General features: G+C 54.9%; 1 protein-coding gene across 4 annotated transcripts; it reads left to right on the forward strand.

Annotated features, from left to right (window-relative positions):
* Positions 1 to 301: 301 nt before the first annotated feature.
* Positions 302 to 19,177, forward strand: TM9SF4 (transmembrane 9 superfamily member 4; the record flags this gene model as incomplete). Of its 4 annotated transcripts, none has more annotated exons than XR_014229648.1 (19): positions 302 to 391; positions 5,660 to 5,773; positions 7,364 to 7,463; positions 7,871 to 8,039; positions 8,119 to 8,248; positions 9,277 to 9,400; positions 10,249 to 10,367; positions 10,513 to 10,624; positions 11,133 to 11,203; positions 11,628 to 11,760; positions 12,310 to 12,391; positions 12,500 to 12,575; positions 12,926 to 13,009; positions 13,211 to 13,386; positions 13,746 to 13,809; positions 14,414 to 14,533; positions 15,062 to 15,151; positions 15,516 to 15,859; positions 16,012 to 19,177. XR_014229648.1 is itself a non-coding variant. In XM_082325787.1 (18 exons), 18 exons carry the CDS (start codon positions 302 to 304, stop codon positions 15,663 to 15,665), a joined length of 2,004 nt encoding a protein of 667 aa, XP_082181913.1. In that variant the 3' UTR covers positions 15,666 to 19,177. The 4 variants fall into 4 exon arrangements, 1 of the variants encoding a protein (XP_082181913.1); XR_014229649.1 differs by having other exon boundaries at positions 16,046 to 19,177; XR_014229650.1 differs by having other exon boundaries at positions 15,516 to 17,852; positions 18,545 to 19,172.
* Between the last annotated feature and the right edge of the window lie 1,150 nt (positions 19,178 to 20,327).

A 20,327-nucleotide genomic window follows, 5' to 3' on the forward strand; every position in this document is an offset into this window, starting at 1 on the left:
GGCCGTTCCGGGCCTCCCGGCGCCGCCGCCTCAGCGCCCGCACCAAACATGGCGCGCGCGGCGTCGTGCCCGCCCCCCGCGCGAAGGCCGCTGCCCTCAGCAAAGATGGCGGCGCGGGCCGCCCCTTCCCCGGCCGGTTCCGCGGGGCCGGAGAGCCGCTGCGGACCGGAGAGGCGGCCTCCAGCCCGCCCCGCCCGGCAGCAGGGCTGGGCCTGGCTCGGCCCGGCCCCGGCGCCGCCCGCCCCGGCAGCGCGGAGCTCCGCCGCCCGGCCCGGCCCGGCCCGCCGCGGCCGCTGTCGCCATGGCGATAAGCCCCGCAGCCAACCGCGCGCCGCTTCCGCTGACGTCCGCCCCGACACGTGGATCCAAGATGGCGGCGTCGGCGGCGATGGTGAGTGCGGCGGCGGGGCCCGGCCCGGCCCCGCGGCGGCCCCGCGTCCCGCCCGCCTCCTCCTCGGCCGCGGCCTCGGCCGGGTCCGGCCGGCGCGGGCAGGCGGCGCGGCCCGGGGCGGCCCCGGCTGCGGGGCGCTGCGAGGGGGCTCCGGCTCGGGCCTGCACCGCGCCGGGAGGGACGCGGCGCCCGGCCCCCAGCCCCGCCGGCCCCCGCGCCTCCCCTCGCCCCGTCCCCGCGGGCTGCGGCCGGGGGAGGCTCCCCGGCTCCGCCTGGGGCCTTGTGGCCGCCCTGCGTCTCCCGGGTGCGTCCCGGCGGTGTCCCCGGGGGAGGGCAGGGGCGGGCGGGGCGGGGCAGGGCTCGGTGCCCCCGGGCCCGGCGGCGCGGAGCGGGTCCCTGCCGCGCCAGCCCCGCGCTCCCTCGGTAGTAGAACTGCCCTCCTCCCCCTCGGCTCCGCTTCCGCGGTTCACGGCGTTGTCTGGGCGGGAGGGACGCGGGGCCGGGCCGGGGGCTCCACCGGGGGGGCGCGGCCGCGGCGTGAGCGAGGCCTTCGGGCGCTCCCGGCGGTGGGGAGCACCGGGCGCCCTTCCCTTCCCCGCGCAGTTCTCTCGCAGGGAAGCGTTGCCCTGAACCAGGTGCTCAGGCCAAGTAAAGAGGCCGTTGCGTTGTGTGCGGGGTTGACAAGTGTTTGGCAGCGATTATCGACTTGGGGCACAAGCAGCCGCTTCACCCCTCGGCGTCTCTATTATTGTTCTTGAGTTATTCCCTGAATCCTTGGAGAGCTGAAGTTGTTTCTAGTGGGAATGTGCTAAGGTAGGCGAGCATCGGTGCCACCTCACGGAGGAGAAAATGAGCTGCTGAGACGTTAATTATCTGCCTGAAGTTGTAGTAGCAGAATGGATTTTCCTCCTTGCTTTCACAGAAGGATATTTCCTTGATGATGTGTTGTAAGAATAGCTGTATGAATAAATGATGTGTGCCGATACAAAGGTCGCTGCTGGCCAGGGTGGGGGATGCGAGGTGACTCATGTAGTGTAAAGACTGGCAGAAACGGGAAGGGAGATGGGAAGAGCGGAGGTTTTCATTTAGTTTGCTTTAAGCATCTTCATACTCTGCCGGCTTTCTCCGAGGCAGGGAGGAGGGAGCGTCTGCGCTGGCTTTGAGAGCTGAAGATGGTCCTACTGGGAATTTCCTTGTAGCCTTCTCTTTTATGAAAGGCAGAGAAGACTGTTAACAGCTCTCCTGGTGTCAAAGGAGCTCTCTGAAATCAATGTGAATGCAGCACTTGTCTCCCTTCGAAAGGCTTTCAGTGACTCCTCCGAGCGCAAGGGTGAGCTGGGCAGAGATGCAATAAAGATGAGCTTGTCCAAACGGTTGTCGAGAACGTCCAACGAGGCAGCCCTCGCAAAAGGGGCCGAGCGTCAGGCTGGCACCTCGGAGCGGGGAGGAGCAGGTGCCGTTAGCACTGCGGTGTCCCGTTAATGTGCCTGAGGGCAGGATAAAGGATTTTTTTTTTTCCTCACACGAAGTAGTGGGTTCTGTCTTTCCTCCCTTTCTGTCACCATACGAAAAAGTTTCGGAAAGTGGAACGGGATATCGGAGCTTTGTGAATCCAGCTGGACAAATGGCTCTGCCTAGGTTGTGTTTTCCCCTGGTTTTCTTTGAAACTGTCTCTGAAAGTTAAAAGCTCTTGATCGTGGCTGTTTGATGTCCCTCTTGCCCTTCTCTGCAGAAAAGAAATAGGACAACGTCCATCGTCTCATTCATATGATATCATCGTTGTCGCTTCCTACTTCCTTTTTCTCCCTTTGAGCAAATACTATGTTGTGTTTTTACGTTCGTATATGGATTATGAAAGAATGCTTGAAACTGCTGCTGCTCGAAGGTTTCTCCAAGTTGTCAGTCCATAGAAAACACTTGCCAGTAACTCGGGCAGGGATGTCCTGGACGCGAATGGCCCGGGCGCGGGCCCTCTGGGTTACGTTAGAGCCTGTTGGCAGAGTGCCACAGGGAGAAGCTTCTTGTCGGCTTCTGTTTCCCCCTTCCCTTAAATAAATGCTGGGGTTCAGACTCTGGCGGCGGTAGCTTCAGGGGCCACAGGCCGTAGGGCAGCACACACGTCTGCGTGGTAGCGGCACAAATGCACGTTGTAGGGTCTCTTCACGCTTGGCCAGGCTGGCATTTAGCTAAACAGGTCCTCTGTTTCGGCGGCGTGTTTTGTAAACCTTTGTGAGTTCGCAGAAAATGGCAATGTTGTTTAAGTCTTTCTAAATGAGATAAGTCAGAGAAACTGTGTCCTGGAATTGTTTGCAAATATCAAGCCTGGGGATAATTACCCAGAAGTACCTTCTCGGGAGGGGTTTGTGTGTGAATGCCTGCTCTCGTTGCTGCGCACAGGACAAGAAATACTGTTAGAATGGCTGCAAGGAAGGTTTGAGTTGATTTATTATGCTTCATTCTAAAGTTAATTACAGGAATAGATTTTCAGAATCTTTCAAGAGAGATCCCCCAGGCTTCAGGATAGCTGCTGCTGCCCTCGGACGGGTGTGCCGAGTTCTGTGACGACGGGGAGAGCGGCTGACGCCGCTGCTCGGAGGGGTGGGTAGCGTAGCGGCGCTTGCAGCAGCGCTGGCAGTGCCCGGCCTGCGCCGTGCCGGTGTTCCCGGGGTGACGCTCTCTGCCTGGTCTCCTGCCGCGATTCCTGCCCGCGCGAGAGAAAAATCCGAGTGCGACTTCTGTCGGGGTCCTGTGTGCAGAAGGAATATAGTGACGTTTTAAATAGTTTTTTTTTTTTCTTCTTTTTTGAGAGAAAGAGGTTTGCTTTCCTTCAGCAGGCTTTTTGCGTGTGATAGATCACTTCAGTGTCAGTAGTGCTTCTCACCAGGCGCGGTGATTTGGGGGACAGGGGCAGGAGGGGTTGATTTTGCTTCTGCAGTTACTTCTCTCGTTTAGGTCAGATTCTCCTAAGAAAGGGTCTCTTGCCAGTGTGTGTCTGCATGTACGCATATAGTGAAATAATAAGGCTTAGGGAATCCAAATTATTTTTGTCTACATGCAGCTGGGTTTTTCTTGATCTGGAGTTGTGCATATTTGTTGTGCTAGTTGTTGCTTCGTTGTACGATTTCCTGGCACCTCAGATGCAAGACTGTCATCTGAGATGATTTTTTTTTTTGTGCATGTGTTTCGAAATGTAAATAATCGGTAAAGGCCCCGAAGGCGGTGTCTCCTGTCTGCTGGAAGTCTGCGCCTCGCCAGGGCTCCGTGACTGAGCTAAAGCAGAGCTCCGTCCTGCACGTTTTGCCCTTGCGTAGGAGAGAACTTAGCTTGCAGGTCTCTCTCAGATGAGAGGGTTGCCTGGCCAGGGCCGTGAGTTATGCAGAAGCTTTGGCATGTGTCTGTGTTGTCATTGCAAAGCTGCTGCCTTCGTTTGGAGAAGATGAAGCACATCTGTCGATACGAAAGCAAAGGTCCTGATAAGAAAGGCCCCTGGTTTCTGCTGGGTTAGGAGCCTGCATTTGGCATTTCCTTCAAGTTTCACTTCCAAAGCTCCCCCACCTGTTGCATAGCAGCGTTCCCATTTCTTGCTACCAAATGTTTTTTCCTGGCAAGGCTTGCTGTAGTCCCCCTCTTGTCTTTTCTGTTGCCTGGTGCTGCCTGAGTCATCGTCATCTGTATGCAAAGCGCCTGATTTCTGCCAAAGGTGTCATCAAAAATTTCATCTTCCATGTGCTTGCATGTCTCCCGAGCGCCTTCCCAAGTTCCGTCCTGATCTTGTCATCTTGCAAGCTCTCCAGGGCAAGGATGGCACCGGTGCGTTTTTGGTTTTTATCAAGTAATATTGTGCTGTGTGTGTCTGGCACTTCAGCGACAAACGAAGCGAGATAATTGCTCCAGGTCGCTGGCTGCGGTAGAGCGCGATGCAGGACAAGAGCGCTGTTTCCTTCCAGCGCTTCACCTGCCTGGGAGACCTTTTCCTACTCGGCTGGAGAGGCACAGGGCGCTCTTTTACAGGATCAGAGAAAGCAAAGTTTAGTGAAGCACTGAAAACAAGCCCCACATTGCTTCAAGGTAGACCAGTGTTGAAGTCCAAGCCATTTTAAAAAGAGTGCTTCCCAGTTGCTTTCCGGATGAGGCTTTTTGCCTGCTCTAACTGCATGGAGCTGTACTTAGAACAGATCTGAAAATCTTCCTTGGAAGCAAAAAAGGTAGTTTAGTATTAACGCATTTTATGTAGGTTCCTAGCATTTGCATCTTAAACACATCGTAGGCAGCAGTTGGGCTTCTTATCGCCGCAGCATTAGCTGAAGAGTTGTCCCAAAGCAGACGCTGGGTTTTTGTGTGGTTTTCCAACGGTGCCGTACGCACAGGAGAGCAGGCTGAAGCTGGTAATACAATGAGATCATACCAGAGTTGATATTCTAATCCAGCCAAGCTGCTGCTGTCTAATACTCTTTAAAGCTCGATTTTCATTTCACAGCCGTCCTGCTCGTGCTCGAGCTGGGTTACCTGAGGTAATGGTAGGGACTGGGGAAGCAGCAAAGTCCGTTAAAGGGTTTGCTGCCGCCGCTGTCGTACAGGGTCTGGTTTGTGGTGGAGCCCCCGTGGAGCTGATTGAACCTTCCAGCCTGACCCACGTCCTCACTCCCTCAAAAAAGGGTGAAAACTTTTTTTGCCACGTTACTGAGCTGTGTCGTGGCCCGGAGCGGTGAGGGGAGCGGCCCAGGAGGGAGCGGTGATGTGCCCGTCCCGTTGGACGCAGCGAGCGGTTAGTTTGGTGTCAAAGCGTACCCGGCACTAACCACTCCGCCGCAGGCAGCGGCGTGGGAGCACCAGTCTGCAGGCGGCTACCGGGTAACTCCCGACGTGCAGAGCTGACAGAAGTCCGGTGCCAGGGCTGCAGCCCTCTTCTCTCGTAATCCATGGGGTTTTCTAACACAGGGGTGTGAGGTGGGTGGGGGTGGAAAGGTCAGATGACAGCCTGCTGGATGAAGGGTGTTACAGATAAGAAGTGCCTTTTTCTTGTGATCGAGCAAAGCCGATGTTTTCTTAATCGCAGATGAAGAAACAGAGACACAGAGAGTGGAAAGTGACTTGATGAGCGTCACAAACCGAAGTTAAGAACAGCTTTTGTGAATTTAATTTGTGTTTAATCGCCTGACCGCACAGCCTTCCTAATGTCTGGGATGAACACTTTCAGCGTTGTTGCACGTCTCTAATGTTGTTCCCACGTTTCTGTTGTATTTTAACGTTTCTTCTCCTTTTTTGCAGGAAAGGCTAAGATATATGCTGGTCTTGCTGTTGTTGCTGCATGGTACAGACTCTTTCTACGTGCCTGGCGTGGCTCCTATCAACTTCCACCGCAATGATCCTGTAGAAATAAAGGTGGGATGAGCTTAGATGGAGCTGTTAGTCTGTTTGTTTTGGGTATTCTTGTGGTTTGGTTTTTTTTCCTTCTTTATATCGTAGCAGCTAAGTGGGACTAGAAAGTCAAATTTGGGGATCCTGTTACTAAAATTTTGGGGGCAGGTATTTTCTCTTTTTCACAACATTTGTGTGGGGTGTTGGGGGTGAGCAACCCTCAAGTGCTCACTGTTGTCATTTTGCCCTGCAGTTCCCAACACGATTCTCTTTCTTGCTGCTGAGATCTTCTACCACATTCCTTCAGCAGTTGCAGAGAGTCCTCAAGATGTTGCTCCATTTGGGAAGAGAGCCCTCTTTCTCACCATAGCTTTGAAGTGAATTTAATCAGAGCTTTTTCTGCAGCGTTATACTGACAGGGGGTGGGCCTTTAGGTGGTAGGTGAGTGGTGGAATGAAGAAGTGGTTTGAATCAGACCTTTTCAATTTTTTCTTCTACCCAGTTTGCTCGTGTTGTGTCTTCAAGTCAAGTGAGATCTGTGATAAGCCCTTTCCGAGTGCAGGCATTTGTCCTTGAGCGTTGCAGATCTTGCAGCCCAGGCTTGCTGAAGGCTGTTCCTGTGCAGTGTTGCTGGTAGAGGATGATGGAGCTGCTTCACCCCTACAGGAGGAAGCCAGGCTTTGTTTCCAGACATCAGCAATTTATAGCCCATTTCATTTATTTTTCTAAAGCTGTGGCCTCTGTCTCAGCAAAATCCAGCACCCTTGAGGATGCTGAGGCTTGCTGCTCCCACGTGAAGCACAACGCTATTTGCTCTCTGGCCACAGGCTGCCAGACGTAGGCTATTTTTAAGCAAATGAGACTTGCCTGTGGCTACGGTAAGCTTCCCAGAAGAAGGGGGTATTGGAATGGCTGTTCTCAGAGGGATTTCATGAGCCAAATGCTTCCTCAAGTGATAAGGCAAGTCAGCGTGTTTGCCAGCGCTCTTCCAATAAATGAGCTTGGCTGCGTTACAAAACGCTCCTGGTTTTCGGAGCAACTGTGGCCTTGGCTGTCGTGCTGTGTCTCTGCGCTTCCCTTGTGCCGTGTGATTTGTGGAACTCTCCAGAAACGTTTGGATTTTGTCACTGCCCATTGTCTTCCCAATCTGATGGCTCTCTGGCTTTCCTTACAGAGACAAAAACTGTTCGGCTCTTCATGTCACCAGAGGCCAGACCTCTAGGTCCAGTGTGACATGAATTTTTTTTTTTGCGGAAACAACTGCAGTCCTGTATGAAATGTGACTCTGGAATCTCTTTCGAGCTCTTTGTTATTTCTTAGAACTTCACTGAGTCATAAGCCTGTGAAACCAATCCACCACGCTTCTTTCTTCAAGTGTTTCTCTGTTTGTGAATGAATTGCTACTAACTCATAGTGCAGAGAACGTAGAGCTGGGAATTGTGCAAAAGGGAAGAAAGCTGGAGCTCTCCCGGGAACATCAGTCTCCTTTTTTTACAGCTTCCAAAAGTGAGCTTTCTGGGAGGTGTCCTGAAGTAAGCTTCAGCTTCTGGCTGATGCTGAGACGATAGGAAACAGAGTTCTTTCGTGGGGATAATCCTTCCCTTCTTCCTCCAGGCTGTGAAGCTCACCAGCTCGCGAACCCAGCTACCATACGAGTACTACTCGTTGCCCTTCTGCCAGCCCGCCAAGATAACGTACAAGGCTGAGAATCTCGGTACGTATCTGCTGAACAGCCTGCTCCCCCGCGGTAAGCGGGCTGCCGTTTGTGAGCTGCGTGAGGGTATGTTTACAAGAGTAAAAGCAAATGCAAATGTCATCTCTAGTAAACTGTTCGTGGGGAGCCTGCTTCCTCTAATGCATTATATGCCAGCTGTTTGCAAACTAGGATGTCTGTATATTGGAAAGAGGAAACACCTTTCCTGACGGAGGGCATGTAACCTGCTTCATAAGTAGAGCTTGATACTTCCAGCAAAATAATAAACCATCCTTCCATCTTGTCCTTGCATCTGTGGTCACAAAGGAGACTTGCTGTCATCATTCCAGCGCTGCCAACCCAGCGGCGGGATCAGTGGCGAGAAGCCTGGCAGTCTCTCACCCTGCCCTTATTTTCCTGTTTTCCAGGTGAGGTTCTTCGGGGGGACCGAATTGTAAATACACCTTTCCAGGTTTCCATGAACGTGGAGAAGAAATGTGAAGTTCTGTGCAACTTGCCCAACAAGCCGGTCACTCTGACAGTGGAGCAGAGCAAGCTGATCGCCGAGCGGATCAGGGAAGATTACTACGTCCATCTGTGAGTCACCTCGAGCCTGGGTTGTGTCAGTGGGGATTCTGTGTTGTGGACAAATTTGATCTGAAATCTGTGTTTCCAGCATTGCTGATAACCTCCCTGTGGCAACACGGCTGGAGTTTTATTCCAATCGTGAGGAAGAGGAGAAGAAGAAGGAGAAGGATGTGCAGTTCGAGCATGGCTACAGGCTTGGGTTTATGGACGGTAACAAGGTAGGGAATCCAGATGCTGTCGGAGGGGTACCTGGAGGAGCTCCGGGTGTCCGTCAGAGGCTGTTACCAGTCTACCGGAGAGCATCAGGATTGGGAGTGCAACCGAAAGGTTTTATAAGGAGCAGAAATACGAGAGAGAGGTTTCTTATTGGAAGAAGGGGGTGGGTGCTGGACTGCTGGTGCGAGAGCCAGGAGTCCTGGCTTTGCCTCGCTGTATAATGCTGGGCAACCACATGCGGTGGTTTCCCCTCAGTAGAACGAAGGCAGCGTACCACGAAGGCTGGCTAATCTTTGACTGTCTTGGAGCATCTTGTATTAAGAAAAAAAAAAAAGGTCAAGTGTTTATGGGAGGAAAAGCTGCTTAAGTTTGCAAATGGAAACTTAGCATGTGTATTCCTGCCGATATTTTCTGTGATGGTGTGCCCTAAGATGAGCTGTTGATGTATCGATGCATCTGTTTATCACACTCAAGTGTTCAGCTGCACAGGCAGCTCTGATCGCTTGAGCCCGAGTTCTTGGGGGTGAATGAACCTGCTGTGCCAGCTCGGGGTCGCTCTGCCTTGTTCGTTAACAGGCGAGGTAAGAGCCTGTTGAAATGCGAGGTTAGGACGGGTGTGGGCCCCCCGAGCCTGGGGAAGGCGCGTCTGCCTGCTGGAAGGAGCAGGCCGAAAGCTCGGGGTTGTAGCTGCCGAGGTCTTTCCAACCTGAACTTGGTGATTCTGCTGCCGCTGAATGCATGGCGAGATGTGAGAGGGAATGATATTTTCCAGGCCAGAAACAGACCGAAGCGTCGTCCCTGATGCCTGGGGCAGCTGAGGTGTTACCTTTTCAACACCTCTGTTCTCTCCTCTTGTTGTTTTAGCTTTGGAAAGCGTTAGCCTGATCTTGCTCTGTAGCAAAATGCTTCTGGGAACAGTTGGAGTCTTTAGTTTTCTGCACCAAAGCTGCTTTCTGCGGTTGTTGCTTCTAAACTTGCGCTGTTCATCCCTCAGGGTGCTAACATTTTATTTAATGTCAATCTGTTTTAGTTCTACCTGCACAACCACCTCTCCTTCATCCTTTACTACCACAGAGAGGATGTGGAAGAAGACCAGGAGCCCACCTACCGGGTTGTGCGCTTTGAAGTGATTCCCCAAAGTATTAAACTAGAAGGTGAGAGACTCTCAGGGAGGGGAGCAAAGGAGAAGAATCTCTTGTAGGGCCAAGAGCTGAGTGCCACTGATGTACCAGGTGCCAGTTGTTGCTTCCGCTATGGTCTCGGGCCACAGAAATGGGGGAGTCTGAATTATTAGAACGATAAACCCCTTTGTTGTTAAGGAATTATCAAAAATAGAGATATATCCTTGAAATGCAATCCATGGAAAATTAATTCATGTAAAAAGATTGGGGTTTGGGGGTTGGGTTTTTTTTCAGTGTCATCTAGTGTGAAGTATGCATGGCATTGAGCTCTTACTGTGGCCCAGATCTGCCCCACTGGGACACTGCGTGCTAGTCCAGAGGCCCACGGAATGTCTGGAACCGTTCTAGGGGGGGCTGAATGTTAAAAATAATGGTTAGGGGGAAAGAACTTCCACCTCAGTGAGCCCAGCCTGACACAGGTGTCTTGGAGGGAGCTTGCTCATCGTGTGTGTCGTCCCGTGCAACTCTCCTGGCAGCAGCAGGCTCTGTTGGAGAGGTCTCGTTTCTCAGCGCATCATGTGGAACAGAGGATTTGCTCATGATCTAGATCCTTGGCTTCAGAGCCTCTGGCTTTTATCCTTCCAGTTAGGAAAGCCCTATGCATAGCCTTCCTTAAAGTTCGTTAATGATGCTCCACTTCTGATCGGAAGAATAGTTTCGCAAACGGCAAAGCGGGTGAGAAAGGAATGAGTGCGTCCCCTGCAGTACTGGGAGTAATCGCAGCCCAGCGCCTTAGGGCTCCCTGGGCCAGGCTGACCAGCGGGAGAGGTGGTTCCTGGAGGGAAGGGCTGACCTAGCGCGTGCCGTGTTTTCCCTTACAGACTTGAAGGCTGATGAGAAGAGTATGTGCACCCTGCCTGAAGCTACGGGCTCTGCCCCTCAGGAAATAGATCCTTCTAAAGAGAACCAGTTGCTCTTCACCTATTCTGTCCACTGGGAGGTGAGGGAGCAATGGGAAGCTGGCTGGCAGCTTCCTACCCCTGCCTGGCACTGACTGGCTGGCAGTGAGCAAGTGTCTGTCACAAAGGTGGTGTGGAAGACACTGGGAACGTGCTGGTATGAGAAGAACTTTCCTGTTCTTTCAGGAAAGTGACATTAAATGGGCTTCCCGCTGGGACACCTACCTGACCATGAGCGATGTGCAGATTCACTGGTTTTCTATCATTAACTCGGTCGTGGTCGTCTTTTTTCTTTCAGGTGAGTGAGATGTGGGGGGTGAAGAAGGCTTTACCGTTAATCTGCAGGGCACTTTCCTTAATCTCAGCTGCAGGTAGCTCGCGGAGGACGTGGCCATGCCTGAACCTGATCGGAAGGGGCAGGAGATGAACATTAGCACATAAAACCTCCCGGTTCAGGCAACGCCCATGGGGTCAGACAGTTACGCGCTTCTGCTCTCTGACTGGGGTAGCTGAGGGAGTAGAACGTGGTTAACGCACATCTTGCATGTCCGTATTTAAGGAAAAAAAACCACAAAGGAAAGCCGCAGTGCCCCGTTCCTGCTGGAATACTGCCTTCCCTGCTCCCTGGGGTTCTGTTTCTGTCTTTGCTGAAGGCTGGGGGAGATGGCTAATGACTCAAGGCCTCCTCTCCTAGCCAGAGCTGGGTGGTGGTGGGAGCCGTGTAGTTGCACAGCGTGAGAGCAGCACAGCCGTGTAGGAGCCTCACTCAGTGTAGGAGCCTAAACTCAGTTTGTGCTTGTTTTCAGGTATTCTCAGCATGATCATCATCCGGACTCTCCGGAAGGACATCGCTAACTACAACAAGGAAGATGACATTGTACGTGTTTGCTCTTGGGGCTGGGATCAGGGAGGGAGGGAAGCACAGATGAGGAGGGATCGAGTCTGAAGGCTTGGATGTATTGGCTTTTCCCTTGCTCCTGTTTTGCTTCGAGCCCTGAAGACGGGAGGAGCAGTGCTGTCACGTGCTGTCACGACACCTTTGTAGAATGGCAGATTACCGGTTCAGATGTCATCAGACCTAAGTAACGGCTGCAGAGAGTTCCATAAATGTGTGCCCTGGCGCTGGCAGTTCAGGTCTGAACTGGCTTAAGCCCAAGAGGAAGGAAGTTTAACTAGAGTGATAAAATTCTGTAGAAGAACTGGATACAGGGCAATTGACCTCTTCGGCTGGCTGTGGTGGGACGTTCATTTCCACCGTTAAGACTATACCGAAATACCTTCTTTTTCTGTTCTTGCGACAGGAAGATACTATGGAGGAATCTGGTTGGAAACTTGTGCATGGAGATGTCTTCAGGCCTCCGCAGTATCCTATGATCCTCAGCTCTCTCCTGGGTTCTGGAATTCAGCTCTTCTGTATGATCCTGATCGTCATCTGTAAGTGGCACGTGTCGCGCGGGGTGGCTGTAACGAGAAGAGGAACGATGCTCAAGGGCATTTGCAGCGCCCATTGACTTCAACCCGTGCTCACCTTAGCTTGAGTGAGGCCGCGTCAGGCTGCTTCCCGTTGCGGGGCTGATCTGTAGGCCTGCGCTCAGCATTTCTGAGTTTCTAGATAGCATTTCCCAGCCGAAGGCATCTTTTTGTCTTTCTGTCGCCTGTTATCAAGATACGAGCCCTGGGTGACGGTGGGCTGAGAGACGTTTGCACGTGTGTGCCTTGCCTTCTGAGCGGCACCTGCTCAAACCTCTGGGGCAATGGAGGCTGAAGCAGGGTCTGTAGCTTGAGGTCAAAGCTGTGGCTTCCTCTGGCTGGCCAGCGCTGGAGGCTGTGGGCGCGTTCTGGTTTGGAGGAAGGGAGGTCTGTGCAGAAGGCAGAGATTCCAGGCGGCTGTGGTCTGCGCGTGGGCCGGGCCCCCGGCCTCCAGGTGCTGGCTGGCACCCGTACGCCAGAGCTGCTCTTCTTTCTCCTTTTCTCCCTCCGCAGTTGTTGCTATGCTGGGGATGCTGTCGCCTTCGAGCCGGGGCGCGCTGATGACTACCGCCTGCTTTCTCTTCATGTTCATGGGGTAGGTGTCTCCACTGCTCCCCACAGCAGCGCTGTCCTGCCCGCCCCGCCGCTCCCTCTCCCCAACAACGAAAGCTGATTTTCTTCGTCTTGGCTTGTTTCTGTCCAGGGTTTTTGGTGGATTCTTTGCTGGCCGCTTATACCGGACTCTGAAGGGACATCGATGGAAGAAGGGAGCCTTTTGTGTGAGTCTTGTGCTGTTCTGTGCTGTTTATCCAGGTTTGCTGATGGCAAGATACGTGGATAAGCCCCACGCGTATTTGTGGGTAGGGGGGCACAGCCTGGCTGTGCTGCAGAGATTTGGTGTGGGTTGAGTCCTCGTAGCTTTACGTGACAGGGCGAACACCGGCGCAGGTGCTGCGGTGAAGCAGGAGGATTGTCGAGATCCTCCCCGCAGCCCGTCCGCTGTGTGTTAGTGCTGTAACAGAAGGGACGCTGCCTCCACATGCGCCCTGTCCCAGCGATGGACTCCTTCAAGAGAAACATCTGGCCGATGAGTCACGCGTTTTCCCTTCACCTGTGGTTGCTCTTGCAGACAGCTACCCTGTATCCGGGGGTCGTCTTCGGCATCTGCTTTGTCCTGAACTGTTTCATCTGGGGGAAACACTCCTCTGGAGCGGTAGGTGCCACCTTCGTCCTGGAGCCTGCTGGAGGGGGAGGAGGGTGAGCGGGCTGTCGGGGACTCGCTTAGTTTCACGGTATCTTCCTGAGCGCGGGTGTCAGTGCCGTGGTTGACTGGAGAGCTGGTCTGGCCGCTGACTTCGGTCTCCAGGGCGGGTGAGCTGTCAGCCTCACTTCTGTGACTCCCGTGTGATTCCAGGTGCCTTTCCCTACCATGGTGGCCTTGCTCTGCATGTGGTTTGGGATCTCCTTGCCCTTGGTCTACCTGGGTTACTACTTTGGGTTTCGCAAACAGCCGTACGACAATCCCGTCCGGACCAATCAGATTCCCAGGCAGATCCCGGAGCAGAGGTGGTATATGAATAAATTTGTGGGGTGAGTGATGAGTGTCTAGGGAATACGGTGAGTTGAGCCCCCTCCCCTCGGCCTCCTGGGGCTGCTGAACATCGCCTCCGCTGGTCTCCGGACGCAGACGGACGGCAGATGTGTTTCCTTGAGCAATGCGGTGATATCGGAGGCAGTCTTGACACTTTTGCTGTGGTATGACTGGCGCTTACGAGAGCGGTACGTGCTCGACAGTGGGAGCAGCTGGGCCGTTTGCTGTGTGAAATTTATTCTAGCAATCGGGAGCTGTGGAGCTTTTGCTGGGAGTGCTCTGTGTGCTTGCAGGGGACTTTTAATGGCCCGACAGTTGTATTGTGCTGCTTATGATTTTTGTCTTTCTCGCTCTGTAGGATTCTCATGGCTGGTATTCTGCCTTTTGGAGCTATGTTCATTGAACTGTTCTTCATTTTCAGTGTAAGTATTTAACCCGCTTTGCTCCTGAATAGGATTCCTCTCGTGCCAAAGCTGTTGAAAGGGAGGGGGCTTCCACTGGAGCCGCCTCCTGTTCCTGCAGTTACCGAAGGGGCGAGCAGGCTCCCTCCAGGCCCTTCGGTGGGGTTTCCAGGGAGCGCTGGGCTGCGGGTCTCGTCTGACTGTCCTCGTCCTTCTGCCAAAGACACCTGGAGATGTCCGTGGGACACTCCTTGGTGATTTGAAGGATGGGGGTAAAGAGGAACGCTTCCCGTAACGTTATGTCAGGGAGGGGTGCGGGTCGTAAGACCGCCGAGCCATTCCAGCTGCTGCCCATTTTTCAGTTTTTATGGACGGGGAGGAATTTGCTGTTCCGTTGCTGGGGAGATGGCGGGGAATGAACACGCTACCTCAGAGCTGTCTGGGCACCTTTTTGCAACCAATTCCTCTGAAGTAACATTGTGAAATGCGTTATTTCTGCGGTTTCATCTACACAAGGCGGAGGGGCTCCTTGTTCTTCCTTGGGTTAGCTGCTAGAAGTTGATCTCCCGTTCGCTGATGGATCACAGTAGCACGGAAACAAATTTCTGCTGTGTCTTTGTTTCAGGCGATCTGGGAGAACCAGTTCTATTACCTTTTTGGCTTTCTCTTCCTGGTGTTTATAATCCTGGTGGTGTCGTGCTCCCAAATCAGCATTGTCATGGTGTACTTCCAGCTTTGTGCTGAGGTGAGATCTCCGTGTTTTAGCGTCGGTAGCTCAGAGTACTTGCTCCTGGAAAAGCACAGGTCACGTTATTGCTGCTGCTCAGCAGAAATCTCGTGTGGCCCGGCTTCACGGGTGTGATTGCTCTTAACGCCCCTTGACTTCAAGGGGAATTGAAGCTGCTTGATTATCTGCTAGGCTGGGAACTGTGGTTTCCTACCAGAAATTATGCTGGGAGCAGGGCGTTTTGAGCTGACATCTCTTCCCAAAGAAACTATTTCATTCCGTCCACATACAAAACGAAATGCAGGGCCAGAGGTGAGCCGTGTTCTTGGGCAGCAGGCGCTGTGATACCGACCTGGCTTTGTGTCACCCTCGGCTTTTCATCCTCTTTGTTTGGAAACACTTCTGTGCCAAAACAGCTCCCCAGCCCCAAACTGTGGTTTTCCTTTGAAGGAGAATGGGGGGTGGTCTCCCTGTCCCAAAGGGTCACAGCTCCCGCGAGACAGGAGAGGGAAGCCTGGGGGATAATGAGGCTTTTTACCCTCTCAGGATTACCGCTGGTGGTGGAGGACCTTCCTGGTGTCTGGGGGATCTGCCTTCTATGTGCTGATCTATGCCATCTTCTACTTCGTGAACAAGGTATTGTTATTCCCCTTGCATGAAAGCGCCGCCTTTCTGGAGGAGATTGGATTTGGGAAGGGAAACGGTGGGACTGCCTAGTCCTCGCCTGTCCCCCTGCCAGCCCGCGGCAGCTCACCGGCCGTCGGCGCGAGCAGCCCTTCCGGAGGGCAGGGAAGGCCGTCAGTGCCCGAGGTCCCCGCCTGCGTTACCTGTGCGGAGCGGTGTTCCCGAACCCCGCCTCGCGGGGGTTCTCTTTTCAGCCGGACAAAAGCGAGGCGAGCGGAGGGTTTCCTCCCCTTGCAGAGGGCACTGGGTGGCTTGGGGAGCTGACTCATTACCCTGTGCTTGATTTTGCTTGTTTTTTCCTCTGCTTCTGTTTTAGCTGGATATTGTCGAGTTCATTCCCTCCTTACTCTACTTTGGCTACACCGCCCTGATGGTCCTGTCCTTCTGGCTCCTCACTGGCACCATTGGCTTCTATGCAGCCTACATGTTTGTCCGGAAGATCTATGCCGCGGTGAAAATAGACTGAAGGTGCACAGACCCAGCGGAAAGCAGACGCCTCCGAATGCGTGTCCTCCTGGGAGCGAGGGGGACATCTCCCAGCTCTTCTAAGGAAACAAAATCCAGCGGGAGAGTGACAAGAGAAATAAATAACTCCTCGGTTTGGAATGTAACTTTGGCACAGTGTACATGGATTCTGGGCTACTTCTGGGGGGAAAAGGGGTCTGTAGATACCTTACATTTTAACTTTACTATCCTGTTCCATATTTGAGGGAGTTTTTTAGCAGAGAAATATCCCTCTGTATAAGTAAACCCCCTTTTTGCTAATTCATCCTTTTTTTTTTTTATGTTGATGACGAATGGATTTGAGACAGCAGTGGAAACACTTGTGAAAACGTTTTCTTCCAGCCCCTAGGGTGCTCTAGGATTCAGGGAGACTCTTCAGACAAATACCAGACTGGGTTTCTTTCCTGCCTTCGTGTCTGCACAGAAGAGGGAGCTTGACTGTGGCAAAATAAAGGGAGCCTGAAGGCTCCCCCGGCGTGAGCCTGGTGTGCTCTGACCGCAGAAGTCCTGGCTTGTTTACAGTTTGATGGAGATGCCATTCGGAGCCTGGGAAGTGCAATGTCACCCTGAGGGAGCTCGAGAACTGCAGCCCTCGGCGTCGCTTCTCCCTCCCTCCGGCCTTGGAGAGCGTGGGCCGCTTCGGCTGCCTCCGCCGGAGGGGCTGAGGGAGGGTGGGATTTCCTCCCTTCGGAAGGCGCAGCCGGCTGCAGCAGGACGCAGCGTTCCGGTGGAAGCGACGCGATCGCGCCGGTGCTCGAATGCAGGACTGGAAGGGTGCGCGAGGTAACTACGACGGTTTGTTCTGTCGACGGCTCTGCTCCAGCCGCGTGAGGAGACGGGCGGGCCGCCCGCCCGGGAACGCCGCCGGGGTTGCGCAGAGCCCTGCCGAGGGAGGGCCGCGCCGCCGCCGCTTTCGTGCCAAGCGATCTGATGCAGTGTTGGGCCTGAGCTGCCGCGAGGCGTCCGCCGGAGGGGCCGGGGCAGAGGGAATGGCCCTGAGGAGTTCCCCCGTCCAGGAGCGGGCTGCCTGCCTGCCTGCCTCTGCTCCAGCGGCTCTTGCCGCCCTCGTCTCCTCCTCTTGGATTCTCTACCTCCAGGGAACAGAAAAAGCGTACGCCCCTGAGCTGTATTTTGTTCTCCACAAAACGGTCCAAGCCTCCGGGGTAGCCGCCGTGGGCTCTTCTGCAGCGGGCTCCTCTTTCCCCGTGGCTTGATGCCTGGATCAGCCCACGGGAAGCTCTTTTTGAAAGAGGTTAACGTTTTTTGTTTTGGTCCTTTCGATGATGTTTACCAGTAAAAAGGTTCCACGTTGCAGCAAAGGCTCCCTCCATCCCCAGCCTAGCCGGATTCAGTCAGGGCTACAGGGGAGAGGTTTTTTAATGAGATCTATGAAAATTTTGCTCTTGCTTCTTCCCGCAGTAAGGTCTCTGGCTGACCAGCTGCCACAGGCGCCGCCGCCCCAGCCCAGAGCTGCCCGCAGCCCTCCCTGTTACCGGCACTGATGTGCACCCGTGAGGGCTTCGGGGTGTTTTTATCCCCGATTGCCATAAGTTTCCACCGGGTCCGCGCAAGGACCCGTGTCTCTTACCGACGGCCTCGCCCCCCGCGGGGAGCTGGCTTCCCAGGCGGCTCGGCTCCCCGGCACCGCGTCTTTCCAGCCTTGCTCCTTCAGCCGCCCGTCATGCCAAAGTGGAATCAGCCAGGAATCGCGGATGGGAGAAGGGAGGAGGGGATGCGCGAGCCAGCTGTGCTGTGGAGTCCTGCGTCAGTTCTGATTTGAGATCCCTCTCTGAGATTTTGGTTGATTTTTTTTTTTTTTTTTTTAAATTTTGTTTTCTGCCCCCGCCCCAGTGGAGAGGCTCAGCCAGCAGTGATTTCTCTCCCTTCCCCAAAGTGTTTTCTCTGTATTCTTTGTAATTTTTAATTAATGTATGTATTCTTTGCGTCCTATTGTAAATAAATCTGCCATTGTCCTGTTGTCCTGCTCTCCTGGGTTCTCCGAAGCCACCTCTTGCGATTTTCTTTTCCTAACGCTTAGCCCGTTGGACACCCGCGTGGTCTTTGCCGTGTGGCTTCACTCGGGAGCAGAGCTCGGAATACACTGCCCGTTTCTCCGTGGTACTCTTCTCCCGGTGAACTTGGCTGAGCGGTGAGTTTCTCCCAGCGCGGCCTGTCCTCTACGCTGCCGTACACTGTAATTCAAGCGCCGCCGGTCGAGGCGCTTGGATGCGTTTCTCGCTGTACTGCTCTCATGCGCGGCACGGTAAGAGCGCGTAAGCAGCTCGGCTCTCGCCTGTAAGTACGCTGCTTGGCTCGCGTAGCGCTGCCGGCCGGGGCGGCGGGGCTGTCGGGTGGCTGCCAGCCTGCGAGCGCTGGGCGAGTGCCTGGTGCTTTAGAGCCACAGGGGCGAGAGTACAATGAAGGAGGGAGCTGCCCTTTCCGTGCCGCGGGCGGCGTTCGGAGGCGTGTGGGTGCCGTGGAGGCCGGACCTCGCTCGTCGGTGCCTTTCCCAGTGGCTTTGCTGGGGGGCTGCGGCAGGAGAGCGGCAAGCGTCGGTTACCGATGCCGAGGGAGGGCTGGGGAATTCACTGTTCTGGTGACGTTTTGCCCAGCAGAGCGCCGGCCGCGCACGGCCGCGGCCGGTAACGGGTTACAGGGATGCCAGCGTTGGGGGCTGCTGAACGTCCGTGACCCTGATGGGCTGCCGAGACCAGAGCAGGCGAATACCTTAACCGAAGCTCAGACGTCGCCGGAACAGTCCCCTCTCCCCTCGAAAAGGCAGAGGAAGGCTTCAGCACCACCGGCAGGACAATCGGCGCTGAGCTTGTTTTTCATTTTCAGGCGGACCGGAGAAGCGGTGCTGCCGGAGCCGCGTCCCGTGGCCGCCCTCCGCCCCGGGGGAAGGCACCGCTGAGGGGACGGTGCGCGTTGCCCGTGGCTGCGTTGGGAAGGAAAACGAGCTCGTACCCAGAAAAGGGCCTGAACGCTGAGAATGCTTCTGAAGAGCGGCTCCCGGCAGGGCAGGGTGCTCTTCGCCCTTTGTCGTCTCTGTCAAAACGCTGCTGCGGCCGGTGGTTGCTTAAGCTGCAAGGTTTGGTCCCGGTTCTGCGGCCCTCGTGCAAGGCGCGGTGCTGGGGAGCTGGGCGCGCCGGGGCCCGGGCTGTACCGGTCTGAAGTGCCGCAGCGCGGACCGGTGATTTTGGTGAAACCAAGCGACCAGAACGTCCTGCCTAACGACCGTTGCCCTCCTTGCCGGGAGCTAACGGCGTCGGCTGCCGCCACGTCCCCGGCCGGGGCCGTCTCCTCTTCTGGGTCTGGTTCTTTGCTTGAAAGAAGCTGCAGCGCCTGCGTGGGTTGCGCAGGGAGCTGGGGCCTTGCCTCGCCTTACGAGGCGCTCTCTACTTAAACCCAAACAAACCCAAAACCCCGTTCCCCTCCAAGAAGACAGCCAGGGCCGATAATTCAAATGCTTTTAATAAACAGCTTCATTATAAAAAATGCTTTCAATTTGAACTTAATTTTGCAAGACAGCGGAAGAGCTAATTTTAGTGATGAACTGCACGTTTCCTAATGGCACTTACTCTTTTTACAGTTTAAAAACCTTGTTTACGGCCCCCAAAATGCTCCGTTGAAAGAGGTCATTCACCGTGTGTAAAAGTGCTAGAAAGTTTCTTTTCAGAAAACCAGCTGAGCTTTGACAACGGGAAGGTTCTGGCTGCGGCAGCGGGAGCTGCAGGAGCGGGGCCAGGCCCGGGGCCGCCCGGCGCAGGAGAGCCCGACCGCAGCCGGAGACGCCGCAGCTTCTCCCGCCAGCTCCGACGGGACGTTCGGCGGCTGCGGTCAGCCGCTCCTGCGACGGACGGCGGAGCTCGTGCCGGGGCAGCCCTGCCCGCCCGGGTTCTCAGCGTGGCTCCTGGCTGCCAAGGCAGCAGCTTTTTCCTCCAGCAGCAGGGTTGGGGCTCGGCTGCTCCCGGGGCCGAGCCTTCACAGGTTCCCTCTCGCAACCACCCGGTCGTCAGACCACCTCGAAGGCAGCCATCTCTAGTCTTTTGCTCAATATCCTTGCTTAAGGAAAATACTGGTACAAATGTTACAAAACAACCTTTCTAAAAATTAGTTTCTAGATATTAGGGCTCACGAGAGGGGAAAACCCAACACCAGTTAAGGCTGAGGCACTCGGTAGGGCGAGGAGAAGCCCTAACTCGGGACGGGCCGCTAGCCACCGTTACGGGACTGCCCGTTGCCGTTCCCAACGCCAGCTCCCTGCCCGGTGCGCGGGCCTGCGCGCCGTCTCCAGCTGCGCCTCGCAGCAGGGCGTGCCGGCGAGTCCCGCAAGCAGACGTGGATGTGTTACCTTCGAGTGCAAGGCGCCGAACCGCAGAGGAACCCGGGGCAGGCGCCGGTACGGCACCCGTTCACCGAAGCAGCCAGGAGCCCTGTGCCGAGGCACCGATGCCGGAGCTGGCCCCGTGCCGCAGGCTTCCCGCAGCGCCGGCCCTCGGCGCCTTCTGTGTCAGAGCTGGGCTCCGCTTGCACGGCAGCGTCGCGGACAGACACGGTACGTGGCATTGGTGAGAATGAAGGTGGCGATAGCTGTTAAAATGCGGGGCGGTTGGCTTTTAAC

Source organism: Platalea leucorodia (genome assembly GCF_965183815.1).
Source record: "Platalea leucorodia genome assembly, chromosome: 13".
Taxonomy (NCBI): domain Eukaryota; kingdom Metazoa; phylum Chordata; class Aves; order Pelecaniformes; family Threskiornithidae; genus Platalea; species Platalea leucorodia.